The following is a 16,416-nucleotide window of genomic DNA, read 5'->3' as shown; positions in this document are numbered from 1 at the left end:
TCCAATTGGAAAAACAAAAACAAAGAAGCCGACAGTCAGCTGATTGATATAAATGACACAGGGTAGTATTATCAACTTACAGCTTTTAGCATTTCTTTTTAGAGCTTTTTTACAATTTTAGAAGCGATTGTGTTTTATGGCAATACCATTCCAGGTTTCAATGTTATTTTTGAATTTTTCCATAATTAAAATACCTATTATATCAAACCTTATTTTCTATATATTAAATTAATGGCAACATATGTATGTATATACATCTTGCGAGAAAACTTAATACGATATATTTGCGTAATAAATGTTGAAACAGTTAAAATTAATTACAATCAATATACCTTGGTCTGTTGCAAATTTAGCTAAAGTCGAAATTTTCAGTACCAAATGAATGGAACTTTTTACCTATTGGTCCTAGCAAAAATTGTCCGAAGGAGTTCATATATCTTTTCTTTATTGGGTTTTTATATAATTATTTTTCTATGTTTTTAAGCGTTTTTTTCTCCTTTATAATCCCATAATGGAATGCGAGTAAGAAAATGGACGTTTCTGTTGTTTTTTTTTTCTCAAAGGAAAGAAAGAGCTTTGTAGTTACTTAGTGGGATGTGAACCAGTAGTAATAAAAATATGTTAACTCTCTATAACGTAACATTTCCAAATTTGACATTTTCTTTCTCAAAAAATTCAAATAGTAGCACAAATTTAATAAAATACGTATTTTTTAAATTTTAATATTTTGTGTAATAAAGGAGTAATTCCACAAAAAAGTTGAAAACCTACAGTCAACAATGATATTTAAGATAAACCATTCCCTTTTAACACCACATTTAACTGATCAGATCTTAAAAATTAAAATAAGAACAAAGTTATTTTGGACTTGATAGAAAGAATAGAATGTGTAAACAATAACTATTAATATAGAAATGATTGAGTTAGCCCTTTCGGTTCGTTGTATCTATATGGCAACATTCAATATTTTGGTACATAAGTCGGATATTTCCGAATATTTTGAAAAAGAAAAATGTTTTTTAGTTCGTTTCTATAATATATTTTGAGATATATTTTAATCTTATTTCATTGAATTATAAACATTCGTTATCAATTGATAGCAATTTAAAAATCAGTGTAAACGGATTTTTGAATTCCATTTTTTTAGTAAGTGTCATTAATTTTATTCATATAAAATTTGTAAAAACTATTAAATTATATGAAAAATGATCAGGACTCGTAGGACCTTAATATTGGTAGCGGTCAATATCGATGTCAATATCAACTTCTTGGGTTAATATGTATATTATTTTTTACATATGCCCCTTAAATAATTAATATGGTTATATGTCTTTGATTGGCCAAAAATGAATTTATAATGAATATTTTATCTATAATTTTTTTTGACAATAAAAATAAAACTGTAAAAATCCATACTTATTACTTAGTAATTTTACTTAATAAAATTTTTAGACTACCTACAAACATTTTCTTCTTCTTTTTAAAATTCCTTCAAAAATCACTTTGGAAAATAATAACATTTGATATGCAACACTGAATAAAAAGTGAAAAAATAATGACAGTTTATATTTTTTGTTGAATTTGTTACTTATCTGTGGCGAAATTTTCCTAAAGAATTTTTTGCAATTTATGAATTTATCAAGAAAAGTAATTTAAATATTATAATTAAATAACGAAAAGACAAATACCGTGAATACTATTTAAAAATATACATAGAAAGATAATCAAGTAAGTGAAATAAAAGAAAACAAAAAGCCTGAAAGCAAAATATGCCATTTGTTGATTTTGATAGAAAGAGAAAGGAAAAGAAAGATTACAAGGCATCTGCAAAATAACAACAACTGCATATCTTTTAAGCGTACATACACATAAAAAAGAAATCATATTTTTTTAATTAATTTACTCAAAGGATCTCATCATGGGAGTACCAAAATTTTTCCGCTATATAAGTGAACGCTATCCCTGCCTTAGTGAATTGGCTAGAGAGCAATGTGTAAGTTTTGTGATAGAATTGACACCTCACTTAGAAGTGGCTTTAAAAAATCTTGGTTAAACTTACATTTATTTGTTATAGATTCCTGATTTTGATAATTTATACTTGGATATGAATGGCATCATTCATAACTGTTCACATCCAGACGATTCTAACATTCATTTCAACATTACAGAGGAGGAAATGTTTAAGGACATTTTTAATTATATCGACAAGTTGTTCTTTTTAATAAAGCCTCAAAAATTATTCTTTATGGCAATTGATGGTGTTGCACCACGTGCTAAAATGAATCAACAACGTAGTCGCCGTTTCCGTTCAGCAAAGGAGGCAGAAACACTTGAAAAGTTAGCCAACAGCCGTGGTGAAGTCAGAGAACACGAACGTTTCGATAGTAATTGCATTACTCCTGGTACGGAATTCATGGACCGCTTACATGAGGGTTTGCGTTATTTTATTAAAAGTAAGATTAGTGCTGATCCTCTTTGGCAAAAGTGTCGTGTTATACTCAGTGGGCATAATGTAAGTAATAGGGTATAGGAAAACAATCTTAAAGTGTTATTTGAATTAATGAAGTTTAACCCGGATTTTATCCACATAACCATATGTTAAAAAGTTTTATCAAATATTTCGATAACAAAAATTTCTAGTCTTGAACAAATGTTTTTGTTCGATTTTTATATTTAATTTTAAGTCGGGCCTTCGATCTTATCGTTCGATACTAGAACTATTAGATAGACGTGGACATTTACTTATAAATTTTATATGTATGAAGTCAGGATACGTGGATCCTTATATAAAAACATTCGGGACTTTTTTATTTTAATATAAACACAATGATCTTCAAAATAACTTTAAACTTTATTCTTATTAATAGTCTCCCGGAGAAGGAGAACATAAAATTATGGATTATATACGCTATTTAAAATCTCAAAGTGATTTCAATCCAAACACTCGTCACTGCCTCTACGGTCTCGATGCTGATTTAATTATATTGGGTCTTTGCACCCACGAACTTCATTTTGTTGTGCTGCGCGAAGAAGTAAAATTTGGCAAGAAATCTAAGAAGGCATCTGTTGAAGAGACGCGATTTTTCTTGTTACATTTGGGTTTGTTGCGTGAATATTTGGAACTGGAATTTAATGATATAAAACAAGAAGATCCAAATTTCGATATTGCCAAATTAATAGACGACTGGGTATTGATGGGATTTTTAGTGGGAAATGATTTTATACCACATCTACCATGTTTGCATATTTCATCTAATGCTTTGCCCTTGTTATATAAAACATACAAAAAGGTTTACAGCAGCCTGGGTGGTAAGTTCTAAAGACTAAAAGTATGAATATAAAATATATTTTATGGCATTATTGTGTTCTAGGAAATATTAATGAAAACGGCAAGCTTAATTTGGAGCGTTTAGAAAAATACTTTGCAGCTTTAGCCGAAGTTGAATTTGAAATATTCCAAGAAAATCATGCTGATCTCAAATATTTTGAAGCTAAACAATCAAAGGTAAATAGCTAAATGCTTATGGATTTGTTAATTTTTAAATGAAATCTAATTTTAACTAGAATGGCGTTGATGAAGCTTTTGACTTTGATGTGAGTGAAATTAATAATGAAAATACTGATAACGATTTGGCAGCTTTGATTGAAAGCAGTAGACAGGTATATTTACGACCAACCACTCAAAACAGTTTGTATGTATTTAATGTTTGTTCTCATATTCAATTTTAGTTTCTTGAAGATGACGATGAAGATTTGTCAGACAATGAACAACACATTAATGATGAATTTGATAATTACAAACGAAATTATTATATGAATAAATTGAATAAGGATAATTCCAATAGGTAAGAAGTTATTTGACAAGTTCGACAAAATAATGAATTAAATAGTCTAACAGCGAAAATATTATGGTAAATTTAAATGTAATAGGCTAATATAACACATAAATATTTTTTTCATTTCACTTTTATGATACATATTTGATTATAACTAATGTGTCTGGTGAATAATGAACATGTTTTTTTAATTGCTTTAGTGAACACACAAGAGAACAGGCAATTTGTTATATAACAGCGTTGCAATGGATATTAGACTATTATTATCGTGGTGTCCAATCATGGGATTGGTATTATCCTCACCATTACGCTCCCTTTATAAGCGATTTAAAAGGTTTCCAAGACTATGAAATTAAATTTAATATGGGTAAACCGTTTTTACCCTTTCAACAGGTATGTTTAATAATCTCTTACTATTTGTATCTCTCTTGAAACACGTTCTTTCCATTTTAAAGTTATTGGCAGTGTTGCCAGCCGCTAGTAAGACTTTATTGCCAGCTGCATATAGAGATTTAATGACCAGCGCTAGCAGTGAATTGATTGATTATTATCCAGAAGATTTCCAAACAGATCTCAATGGCAAGCAACATGAATGGGAGGCTGTTGTTCTTATACCATTTATAGACGAAGTACTATCTCAAACAATATTTAATAGAATTTTATTTTATACAATTATATTCTTCCTATGAATTTAGAAAAGATTATTAGATGCCATGGCAGCCTGCGATCAAAATTTGACTCCTAGCGAACGAAAACGTAATCAACACGGGCCTATGTTGCAGTACGATTATCATCCTGAGTCTCAAGGACAAGTTCCTGGCATTTATTCTCTTAAAGCATTATATAATGTTTTTTGTACAGAAAAACCATTTTGGTCCCAAGATATTTTAGTATCTCCCCAAAAGACTGTCTGTGTCGAACTGCCTAATGCCGCTCGCACAGTATTTTTTCCAGGTTTTCCCACTATGAAACATTTAAATTATAAAGTTTGTATTTCTATGATACCGGTAGTTATTCAAATTAATAATTATCGATTTATTGCAGTTTGATATCAAAAATGCTCGTGTCAAAGTCTTTGACTATCCCAGTCGTAATGAAAACATGATTCTTCAACCGGAAAGTCGCAAAAATATGGACGATATTTATACTGTGGCTGAGAAATATCTTAATCAAGTAATTTTTATTGGCTGGCCTCACCTGGTTAAAGCTAAAGTTGTAGGAATATCAAATAAAGAAAAATACATAGATATTGATGGCATTAAGGATTTAGAACCAAAAATATTCAATTTTCATGTAAAAACAGCCCAAGAACAGTTGAGTATTTGTATATTTGTATATTTGTGAAAAATTACTAATGCAAGAAAAATTTATTCACTAGTATATCGACACGTATGGGCATAGAATTTCCAGATTATTCCGTTATGGTTCATGTACGAACCTACATAGGTTCTTCGTATGTATGTGGAAGCCAAGGAAAAGTTACCATTAACGAAGTGTGGAGTCAATCCACTACAGTCTATCCTGCGCAGGGTGTTGTCTCGCAGATTGCTGTTCACAATTCCTTGACAAACCAACACAAGAAAATTGAACAATTGTTTCCCGAAAATAGCAGAATATTTTTTGTGGGTAATCCTTATTTTGGCAGTGAAGGTGTAGTAATGAATCCCATGTTGGTTTACGAATGTGGCAGATTAAAAGGCAAGAGACAAATTATTATTTTACTTAAACTTCTATTAAAAATCTTTTATTTTTCCTTAATATTAGTCAATATTACCGTTTTACCGGAACCTGACTTTTCCGAAGCGAAATATGTACAAAATCAGCTAGAAAGAGACTACATTAATTCGTATGAAGCAGCTGCTCGAATTGGTATACATGTAAAAACATTGGCCCGCATCACGGGTTCTTTGCTAGTAGTTAAAGGTGCCCGACGTTCTAAAGCAGATCTTCCCGAAAATTTGTCTAAATTAAATATCGGTTTACAATTTAAATATTTTAAACAACAAGAAGAACTGGCTGGATATGCTAGACGCGTTGATAATCAGTGGTTTCTATCATCTAAAGCTATTAATCTCATACAATTATATGTGGCAAGATTTCCTGTTGTGATCGAATATTTAAGTAAAGCCTCAGATCGTGCAGAATTGCTTTTCGAACAGGATCTATTTCCCGACGATGTCGGCGAAAAGAAAGTTGAAGAAATCGTGGCTTGGCTAAAGGAGCAAGATCACATTAAAGCTGAAAGGGTAGCTTGTGGATCAAAGACTATGGAAAAAGAATCTGTAGAGAAAATTTTAGAAGCCATTGAGCAATTAAAGGTTTGTTTTAGTCTACGCTACCAGATAAATTTATTTATTATATCTCACAGCACAGATCCATTGTAGTTTTTGACTGACTAACATTTTATAACATATTTTTATTTTCATGAATTCTTAAAGACTCTACCGGTTAAAACTGTTAAACTTCAAGTGAAGCCCCATCTGTTGCTTAAGCCAGACGTAAGTCTGCCGGATGCATACAAAGCTAAAAAATCAATAAAACTTTTTGATCGGGTTGTTATTGTTAAAACTACTTACATGGTAAGTAATGTCTTTATAACAAGTAATTGACAGATAGTTTATGTTTTGTGAATTTTAGGTTCCTCTTGGTTATAAAGGTACTGTTGTTGGAATTTATCCAGTAAGTGATCCTAATCCTGTGCGTTTGGAATGTGTTAAGGCTGTGGACAATTTCTATGAAGTTCTCTTCGATAAACACATACCAAATGGTAATGATATTCATGGCATTGCCGCACAACGTGTATACAAAGTACCAGAATCTTCCGTCCTTTTAATATTTACTCAAGGTAATTTTCATTAAAAATCTTATTACTTTAGTTCTGTTCCTAAATTAAAAGTTTATTTTCTCGAAAATGTCAAATCAATTAGAAGACAAGAATGTGTCTTCAAAATCCTTTAGACAGAGTGAGGTTCCAAATACAGCAAATTCTGTCAACAGCAATGATTCAATTGATAAGAAAGCAGATTCAAATCAAAAAACTGAAGTTATACAAAAAGGCAGTGATGATTTTTGGACGCCTGCTATAAACACAAAACAAAAACATACAAATACAATAAAAATCATGCAAAATCCCAATCAAACGCAATCGACTTCATCTAACAATAACACTCTATCACAACAACAGCAAAATGCGGTCGCTGTTGAACCGCAGCAGTCTAATAATGATGGTACTCAACTCTTGAAGTCGCTTTTGGGTTTATCTGCTAGTCAAACTCAAATAATGCCCGGAACATCTGTTGCAGCTAAAGTGAGCCTATTTCATTCATTCTTGTAAACATACGATTTTTTCTTAACTTAAGTTTTATTTACCACAGCCACAATTGCCACAACCTCCCACGAGTTGGCGTACCGATGCTCAAAAAATGCCACCATTACATAATTACCCTCGCATGCCTCTCCCGCAACATCCCTTTATGTCATCGAATGCACCATTAGCTGTAATCGGAGGCAATGTTGTTCCATTGCCCACTACTCAACAAATGATGCCGTATTATCAACAGCTACAATTTCAACAAGGAAGTCATACAGCTCAGCAATCTCCTCAATACCAACCACTGCCACAACAGCAGCAGCAACAAAATTTGAAAATGTCACAAGACAAAATATTCAATTTAAATAGTTTAAATCAAAAGGGTGCATTTATACCGCTACAAGTTTCTCGCGGAGCTAATAGTTTCTCAAACAACACCCAAGCAGCTGGCACTTCTGCGAATAACCAAAATGTTTTAACATCAAATCAAGATGTTATTGTTCAAAATGTAGATATATTTACTGTTGTCCTTTAAAAATCTATAATATTATTTTTTGTTTCACTTTGTATTTTTTAGCTGAATAAACTGTCTTTGAACAACGATGGAAATAATGTTAAGCAACAAAGTGCTGATATTAAGGTAATTTCATTCAAATATTTTTATATTTTATTAGTTATAATAGATGGACATCTAATCTCTAAGAGAAGGCGATACGAAAGTATAAACTAAAGACTGTTAAATTGTTAAATGGTAGAAGTGGATTTTTTATTGAACTCTACATAAAACTAGGGAATTACTTTGGTATTTTTTTAGGAGAAAATGTCCACTATACATTATACTTTCAAATGGCTTTAGTATTATCATACATAAGATGGAAGCTTAGACTACATACTCTGCCTAGGTTTCAAAGGGATCTGAAATTTAATTCACCTTTCTGACTTTTTTTTCCTAGGATCCAAAGGATTTCCTTCAGAATTTTCATTTTGAATATACATTTTTGGAAAAATGAATTATTTCATTTAATTTCATTATAAATTTAACTTTTATTAATTTAAAGACATGGAAGTTTCAGCACATTAAAAATTAAATTAACTTAAATTTAAATTTGAAATCCCAAACATAAAATTTTATAAATTCTTTCAGCCTTCTTATGGACGCAAGAAACCGCCACGTATTCCTAAAATTGGAGCTAGATTTGATAAGGCACAATAAAAATGAAATGGATTCAATTAAAATCATCATCATTATTGTTTTCGACGTTAGTAATAAAAAGTTTAATTTATTTTACATTGGTTTTTATTCAAATTTACCAATTTTTGGCATCTGTAACTTAAGTTATTTTAATGTTAAATGAAACTTATAATTTTTAAGTTAAGAAAAACAAAGCTAAATAAATCCATTGTAAAAAATAAAAGTGAATAATGTGTATGAATTTTATTTTAAATGATATTTGACGCTCTCATATGGTGGTGTACGTTAGTTATGTTCTACTATTTTAGAATGTTTCGCCATCACGTTCGGGAATGTCCGGCATCGGAGTGACAGCTATTTTTTGTATGCGGGCTACAATCAAGTACAACTCATCACTATAAGGCCCATTATTACAACTTAGTAATAACTAAAGGTAGGATTTTATAATGCTGATATCTCGTTCTAAGATATTATAATTGCGCTTTTATAAATTGATATCAATAAAGCATATTGAGATATATACGCCCACTTATCGTCCCGTGTACTTTTAATAACGAGAAACAAATTATCGGCATTACAAAACCTTACCTTTAGTTATTGCCAAGTTATAACAATGGTCCTAAAACTCATAAACATGTTGGTTACATCAAAGATACTTTCCAAAGATATATTTTCCGGTAAGCTGTCTCTAGACTATTTTTGTGCATAACAAACCACCTGTTCGAAAATGCGCAACACATTCGGAAATTAATGAAAAAATACTTAATGCGTAAAATGCGGCATAACTCTGTCTGATACGATACAGGAATTGGTATTTAGACATCAATTTGTTTCACGAACTTTATATTAATTTAGTTATTTGTAAATTGAATCAGTTTATTTGCATGAGCATCACAAACAACAATCATGTGTAGTGATGCATTTTCGAACAGACATTCATAATCTAAAAACACATCGTGAAAATCAATATGTTTCTAATTTGTATTTTAACTAGTAGACATTTTGAAAAGCAGTTTATAATCATGTACTTACTGTCATCGTTGTAAAGATGTGCATTATATTAGGATTATATTATAATTATTATTTGCAAGATTTCTTATGTTTTAAAATATCAATTTGGCTTAAGAATAATTCTTTGCAACACATGGGACACTTATATTTTATATTATTCTTACTGCTGTTACCGCTGCAGTTGTTATGGGATGATGTTGACAATGTTTCATCACCGTTTTTTTGATAATATCTTTGACGCTTTGTACAATCTAAATATAAATGTGAATAAATGTAAAACAAATCATTTTTAATAATTCTGTGGTAAAAATGCAGAAGTACATATCTTCAGGAGAACTTTTTAAAGATTTACCCCCGTATTCATAAAGATATTAATCGTTTATTTTAGGTTTTTTTACGCACATTTTCCATGCAAAATTGCTACATTTAAACATCAATAACATTATTTAGCATTTATGAATATGGGAATTAAAATGCAATCAATATCTTAAGTAAAGTACATTTAAAAATTTCGATATTTTCAAAAGTTCTGATCCGATATTTACACAATATAGAGTTAAAAAGCGAAAACATATCTTAAGATATATTTTTTTCATTTTAGCCACGGAATTTATTTAAGAAAATAACCAAATAATAACAATACTCACTTGTTTTATGCAATAATTTTTCAATAACATTAAACTCCATTTCACAGTCACAATAGTTACAGGTCCACATATGTGCACTCAAATCTAAATCCATATTTAGACACCATTGCTGTTCCTTCAAGCTACAGAAATGCAATTTAAATTTAAGATATTTTTTCTTATAAAATCTTTAAAACATTACTATTAAACATACCAATTATAAACTACATTTTCGGAAATATTTATACCGCCTTTTTCCAAATTTGTTGTTATTTTATAATCGTTATCAAATGGATTAGTTTTAAATTTTTTCTCCATATCTGCTGAAATTTCATGGTTGTATATATTTTTTAAATCTGCCGTTAGTAGACGTTTAATGGTATAGGGAACATTGGCACTCATAAACTCAATTAATTTATGCCACAAATCTTCTTCAGTATATGCCTTTGTGTTAGATGACGACTTTCGATTTAACTGGTTTTCAACATTTAGTTCTAAGTCTTTAAATAAACAAAATGTTGGAAACAAACGAAAAATCTATATTAAATGTTTTTATAGTTACCAGTTAATTTATCCATTAAAAGTTTATTCCATAATCTACGCAGTTTCATTGCCCTTTGTAATAATTCACAGCCTGCTTCCGGTGTGGGAAATTCTAAACACAACCAAGAGTCACAGATTAAACGGGTAATGCAAGCATTCGTATCTATACTGTAAGAAAATAAAAGCAAACATTGGGCAGCAGGCATGCGAATGCAATTCATCAAGTAGGGTTTGGCTGTCTCTAATAAATTTCTAATGAAAAAATAAAACAAATTAACTGAAATTAACATTGTTTAAGAACAATAACTATAACTTACTGATAACATAAAACTTGATGCCTTTCACTTAATACTTGTTTGGGTGTATAATACGCAGGTTTATCTAAAATATCACTATCATTCAATTTTAGAATATCAAAAGCTTTAGCAAAATATGAATTGGGATGTATCGATACGAAAGGCTTTAAAAAAGTATGAAAAAATTGCTGAGTTCCACCCTTGCAGTAATTAAATTCATCAGAAATAGCTATTTGGGGATAAAAGCCACTAACTATAATAAGTTTTAATAAAAGAACATCGCGCAATTTATCCGTTTTAGATGAGTTAAGTAAAAGCTAAAGAATGTCAAAAAAAAAACAAAAATATGAAAATAGAAACATATTATTACACATGATTACTTACCTCAAGTTTTGCACTATCGTTATAGAGACGAAAGTCTACATCACGTATATCATCTGCAGCATTTTCAAAATCATCTTCGCCATCATCACCAGCATGATGTTTTAATAGTTTACGTTTTCGTGGTTCTTGATATTTCTGTTTGCGCTTGATAGCTTTTAACATACGCACTTCACCATGGCGTCGGGCTCTCTCCGATCTAGAGAGCTCTTCAGTTGCTTTACTTGTAGTCATATTACAAGACTCCAGAATATTTTGGAATTGGTTTCGCAGTTTGGTAATTTCATAAAATCTGTAATAAAACAAATCAAAATTTTTACAACAATCTTTAATCATTACCAGATTTGAAAGTTGACACAGTATATTTTTAGATGATACTACAAAAATTGTCACAAAGGAGATTTTTTAAATTTTAAGGTCACGATATATTGGTATGATAGAAAAATTCGGAGGACTATTGTTATTGTCCTGTAAAATTCAATTGTTAGTAACTTACCTTTGTTCTTCTATACTTAATTTATGGCACCATTTGCGAGAATTTTCTCGTTCCCATTTGATTTGTAACCATTCATGATAGGCGCGCATTAGGGTAAAAACATCTCCCTGATCCGATTCTAATTCGGAACGAGCTTCCTAAATAGTAATAAACAAAATAAGAATATATTTAATTTTTAACATACAAAAACATACTTCACATCTGGGGTCAGTATAGGCACGATTAGTAAATGGATTTTGAACACTCATAACTGCTGCCAAAGTTAATATCTTTTCTATATCTGGAAACACGCATCCCATTAATAACATTTTTCCAATAGAAATTTCAACAGGTAAATTTGAAAGAGATTTTCCCAAAGCTGTTATTTTTTCATCAGGAGTCAAAGCATTCTAGTATTGAAAAAAATACAATCAAATAATTAAACTATAAAAAATAAAAGCTGGATAGGAATTACATGTTGTTTTAAACCCAATATAGTTTGTTCAATGTTTTCCTCTTCGGGAGATTCTATAAAAGGAAATTGTCGAACATTTGGTAAACCCATTGATATCATTTGCAGCAGTATGGTATCAAGTGGCACACGAAGTATTTCAGGTGTGGGATATGCCTCAAATGCAGCATATTGTTTTTCCGAAAACAAACGAAAGCAGGTCTATAAATTTTAAATAAAAATTACATAAAATTAACTTAAATATTGTCAACTAATTACTCCTGGCCCTGTACGTCCAGCACGTCCTTTTCGCTGTTCAGCGGATGATTTTGATACCCAAAATTCTTTAAGTCTTTGACCTTTACAGGATGCATCATAAGACATTTCTTTAACTTTTCCAGAATCTATGACAAATCGTATACCATCTACGGTTAACGATGTTTCAGCAATATTTGTCGATACTATACATTTACGCATTCCCTCAGGAGCATAGTCAAATACCTGCAGAGTAACGTTATTTTATTAGCGCTATTAAAGGCGAGAGGAAAAAAAATACTTTATCTTGATCAGCTAAAGACAGACCACTGTGTAGAGGTAAAATAACCCAATGTGATTGTTGCTCTGCATATTCTTTTGCTGCATCACAAACTGTAGTGATTTCATTTACTCCACTGACAAATATTAAAACATCACCGCGTTCATTTGCTAAAGATTTGCAGTTTTATAAACGTAAAAAATTAATCAAACTATAAATATCATTTTTACATACGTAAGTATTTTTGATCAATTAAATTGAGTACTTGAACGAATGGTGCTGGATCTAATCGACTGGAGGTTTGTTGTGAACGTGATGAACCTTTGCCTTGCAGTTCTAGAGCCGGCGGTGGCATAAATAACGTTTTGATGGGATATAGTCTTCCTGGAACTTGTAATAGTTTTGCACCTTCTTCTTGGAAGTAATTATGAAATAATTCAACATTTATAGTAGCCGACATAAGAATTAGCTTTAAGTCGGGTTTAGCACGCAAAAGGCATTTAGTTACTCCTAACAGGAAGTCGCCAAAGAGATTTCTTTCATGAATTTCGTCCAGTATTAAAACATCATATTGATCGAGATTAGTTTCAAGAGCAAGCTATGTTTTTTTTTTTTAAAAAAAGGGTTGTAATTAAGTGCTAAATAAATAAATTAAATTTATATGCATATGTACATACATAAAATGCATAAAAACACACAAGTTTACAAATGAATACTTTTTGTTTGTTCAAGGAGTAAAACATATATTTTTGGGAATGAATATGTTCGATAGTTAATTAGTAATTTTTATGTTTTCCTTTCCAGTATTACTGTAAAAATATTTAAAATTGAGTATTAAATTTGGAGCTTGCAACTGTTTTGGCAACAAAATAGTCAACTCAGAATAATTCAATAATATAAAATTTAGTAATTTATTAACACATTTTTTACCACTTTTTGTTGCATGATTTTAAGTAATTTTCAAAAATATTATTGACAGTTTCTTTCCGAATAATAAACTTACTGTTCTTAGCGTATTCCTCATGCTCCCCATATAAACATGACATCTATTCACCAAGAATTATTATTATTATTATTTTAACGCAATTATCAATATATTTAAGTATTTTCTTTTTGTATGAATAATTTTTCTTGAATTAGACGACCTAACTAAAAAAAACTTTATATAGGGTAAATGTACTAGTAGTCGACAGTTTAACGTTTTGCTCTTTTTCAAACTATCCCCCTAAAGAGTCGGAAAATGGTTTTTAAGAAAACTGACAGTACTGAAAAATCTGAAAAGGTGTCACTAAATAACGTCAAATAGAGACTAAATTATTCATCCCACTCAAATTTACTCATTTCATGGAGCAAAAGCACCATATTTTCTATCAAATATAGATGGAACATTGATAAATTTGTACTGTTTCTCGTATTTATTTACAATTTTATTTTAAAAATGCCGACTACTGGGTCATGCCGACATTAGGTGCATTTACCCTACAAAAATGTTATGAGCAAAATCGTTGAATACTAGTGTAATTATATGTTATTTAACATATTGGTATTTGTGGATTATTAAAAATTACCTGTCTAAGGAGTAAACCTTCTGTGATAAAAAGGATATTGGTATGCATGGTTTTATTTTTTTCAAATCTTATTTGGAATCCAACCCTAGAACCATAGTCCTCTAACATTTCGTGAGCAACTCGTTTCGATAGAGAAACACAAGCTAGACGCCTTGGTTGTGTACACGCTAAAGTAAATTAAAATAATATAATTTTGGCTCCAATTAACTTTCTATCTTGACTTACCAATACTTTTATATCCAAATTGATATAAATATTGAGGCACTTGAGTCGATTTACCACATCCAGTGTCACCGGCAATTATTAGAACTCGTGTTTCCTCCAGCGAGCTGCGTAGCGATTTTTTAAATTTCCATATTGGTAGAGATTTTTGACTCTTTCTTAACTTTTTTATTTTAGCAAATCTTTCTTTTTGTTTAAAATCCAAATATATAACAATAATTTCTTGAAATTGTTTTATTCTTAACGGATTCACTTGAGATTCTCCTGAATAGTGGCGGTGTTCCAAAGTGGCCTTATTCGCTTTACCTTCATCATTTAAATGCAAACATATACATTTCAATTTGTGACTGGGTGTACTTTCACTATATTTTTCTTCTTCTAAGGGAGAAGCCAATATTGGCTGACCCACATTCTTGAGCATTGTTTCATATTTGTTGACAAATTTCCAGAAATCTACTCGATCTTCTATTATGGTCATACGTTGATCTCGACTAACAAGTAATGCTTCAAATAACGATTTGTAGTCACAAAATGAGAAATTGATTAAATTAGTTTCATCTTTAAAGGATTTTTCCATTTTAACTCAATGAAAACATTTGATTTTGCAAAATAAATGTTTTTGTGGGATATGCATAGGTATATCTCCTCCCCTTATGTTTATTTACAAAACAAAGTCAGCTGATCGCAATGTGAAACATTAGGTTCGTTCGCGTACTCGATAATTTGTAACAATTTGCAAACAATTGTCCCTGGATTCCGTTCGCGCACTTTTGAAACCTTGCAACGAGAGAGTAAGAGAGCAATAAAATTGACAGTTCGTTGATAGAGAATTTTTTGATTTTACTGGATAGTTTTCCCCAGGAAAAAATTTTCAAACAAACATATATGTTTACGCAGTAGATAGCAAGATATATTAATTACAAGGTAGCGAATTCAGAAAAATGGAGCGAATTCATTTTATTTTTTATAAATAGATTTCAAGACGAATTCATATAAGAATTCATTCAAGGCGAATTCAGATAAGGTGGTGGCCAAGGCGAATTCATATAAGGTGGTGTTAATCAATCAGTTGATAATTTTGAATTATTTATGTAAACAATCTGAAAATACCAAGCATCTCGTAAGGTTAGGTTAGGTATTCAGGCTGCAAAGACGCACACTTGGGTCCTGTTGGTCCCTTTGTGATACCTGTAAAGAAAATAAAATATAAAAGAAAGAGGGTAGAGGATAGTAGAAGATAGTTTAGGATAAAGTCATAGAATAGAAATTGAAGTGGAGGAGAAGATTGAGAGGTCTGTCCTTGCGGACTAGTGAGTGCCTTAATTATGGCTTGGTGGTCCTAAAACCAGTTACTGTGCCTGATGAAGGCATTAATGTTATCCAGTCCTAGATTGGATAGTTCTGACAAGTCATCAAATAGTCGTTTTCCTAAATATACGGATCGAGTGTCCTCTAGCGCCGGGCATTGACAGAGAAGATGTTCGATGGATTCTTCCTCCTCTTCGTCTTGACAACTTCTACAGAAGTCGTTGTGGGGAATTCCAAGTCGTCTTGCATGGTTTCCCAATGAGATATGCCCCGTAATGACAGCAACAAGGTTGCTGATATGAGGGCGGTTTAGTTGTAGAAGATATGACGTGCGTTTACTGTCCAAGTTTGGCCATATCTTCCTTGTATTGATACAAGTTGGTTCATTACGCCATCTTGTCTGAGAAATTTCATAGAACTTTCCATCTATTATGGTCTTACAAGCTTTTAGCGGTATTCCGCAAAAGATGTCTATGTCTCTGTCGGACATTGAGGCTCCTAGTTTCGCTAATTCATCAGCGATATAGTTGCCAGTCAAATCCCCGTGTCCCCGTACCCATTTGAGCACGATTATTGAATGTCTCGCCATCCTGTTTAAGGATGCCCGGCATTCCTGGACAAGTTTAGATGTAGTATATACACCAATCAGGGATTTGATAGCA

General features: G+C 31.1%; 2 protein-coding genes across 7 annotated transcripts; one reads left to right on the top strand and one right to left on the bottom strand.

The window, feature by feature from the left end:
• Positions 1-1,573: 1,573 nt before the first annotated feature.
• On the top strand, positions 1,574-8,428 carry LOC111680632 (5'-3' exoribonuclease 1). Its single transcript, XM_023442306.2, has 19 exons — positions 1,574-1,728; positions 1,910-1,993; positions 2,075-2,512; positions 2,868-3,309; positions 3,372-3,505; positions 3,565-3,660; positions 3,730-3,845; positions 4,037-4,229; positions 4,292-4,465; positions 4,532-4,822; positions 4,881-5,149; positions 5,215-5,534; positions 5,601-6,154; positions 6,275-6,415; positions 6,474-6,681; positions 6,764-7,143; positions 7,211-7,654; positions 7,724-7,786; positions 8,291-8,428. The coding sequence occupies exons 2-19, from the start codon at positions 1,919-1,921 to the stop codon at positions 8,357-8,359; spliced, it is 4,407 nt and encodes a 1,468-aa protein (XP_023298074.2). The 5' UTR covers positions 1,574-1,728; positions 1,910-1,918; the 3' UTR covers positions 8,360-8,428.
• Positions 8,429-8,573: 145 nt separating this feature from the next.
• On the bottom strand, positions 8,574-15,301 carry LOC111680628 (probable ATP-dependent RNA helicase DHX34). Of its 6 annotated transcripts, none has more exons than XR_006940152.1 (15): positions 14,450-15,300; positions 14,225-14,391; positions 12,891-13,254; positions 12,678-12,826; positions 12,401-12,622; positions 12,146-12,343; positions 11,886-12,080; positions 11,692-11,828; positions 11,199-11,487; positions 10,836-11,131; positions 10,538-10,770; positions 10,190-10,475; positions 9,997-10,118; positions 8,927-9,600; positions 8,574-8,710 (listed from the first exon to the last, which is right to left on the bottom strand). XR_006940152.1 is itself a non-coding variant. In XM_046945703.1 (15 exons), the coding sequence occupies exons 1-14, from the start codon at positions 15,021-15,023 to the stop codon at positions 9,419-9,421; spliced, it is 3,414 nt and encodes a 1,137-aa protein (XP_046801659.1). In that variant the 5' UTR covers positions 15,024-15,301; the 3' UTR covers positions 8,577-8,710; positions 9,371-9,418. The 6 variants fall into 6 exon arrangements, 5 of the variants coding, with proteins under 5 accessions (XP_046801659.1, XP_046801658.1, XP_023298070.2 ...); XM_046945703.1 differs by having other exon boundaries at positions 8,577-8,710; positions 9,371-9,600; positions 14,450-15,301; XM_046945702.1 differs by having other exon boundaries at positions 8,671-9,281; positions 9,371-9,600.
• Positions 15,302-16,416: the final 1,115 nt, after the last annotated feature.

Source organism: Lucilia cuprina, chromosome 3, assembly GCF_022045245.1.
Source record: "Lucilia cuprina isolate Lc7/37 chromosome 3, ASM2204524v1, whole genome shotgun sequence".
NCBI classification, from domain to species: domain Eukaryota; kingdom Metazoa; phylum Arthropoda; class Insecta; order Diptera; family Calliphoridae; genus Lucilia; species Lucilia cuprina.
This window is presented reverse-complemented; position numbering and strand designations above follow the sequence as displayed.

Coding starts and splice junctions, on each gene's coding strand:
- LOC111680628 (XM_046945703.1), bottom strand. CDS start 15,023: ATGGAAAAATCCTTTAAAGATGAAACTAATTTAATCAATTTCTCATTT. Junction 11,132..11,198: donor ACGATAGTGCAAAACTTGAG/GTAAGTAATCAT, acceptor GACATTCTTTAG/CTTTTACTTAACTCATCTAA. Junction 10,771..10,835: donor CATCAAGTTTTATGTTATCA/GTAAGTTATAGT, acceptor TTTTTTCATTAG/AAATTTATTAGAGACAGCCA.
- LOC111680632 (XM_023442306.2), top strand. CDS start 1,919: ATGGGAGTACCAAAATTTTTCCGCTATATAAGTGAACGCTATCCCTGC. Junction 4,230..4,291: donor CGTTTTTACCCTTTCAACAG/GTATGTTTAATA, acceptor TCCATTTTAAAG/TTATTGGCAGTGTTGCCAGC. Junction 7,655..7,723: donor AAGATGTTATTGTTCAAAAT/GTAGATATATTT, acceptor TGTATTTTTTAG/CTGAATAAACTGTCTTTGAA.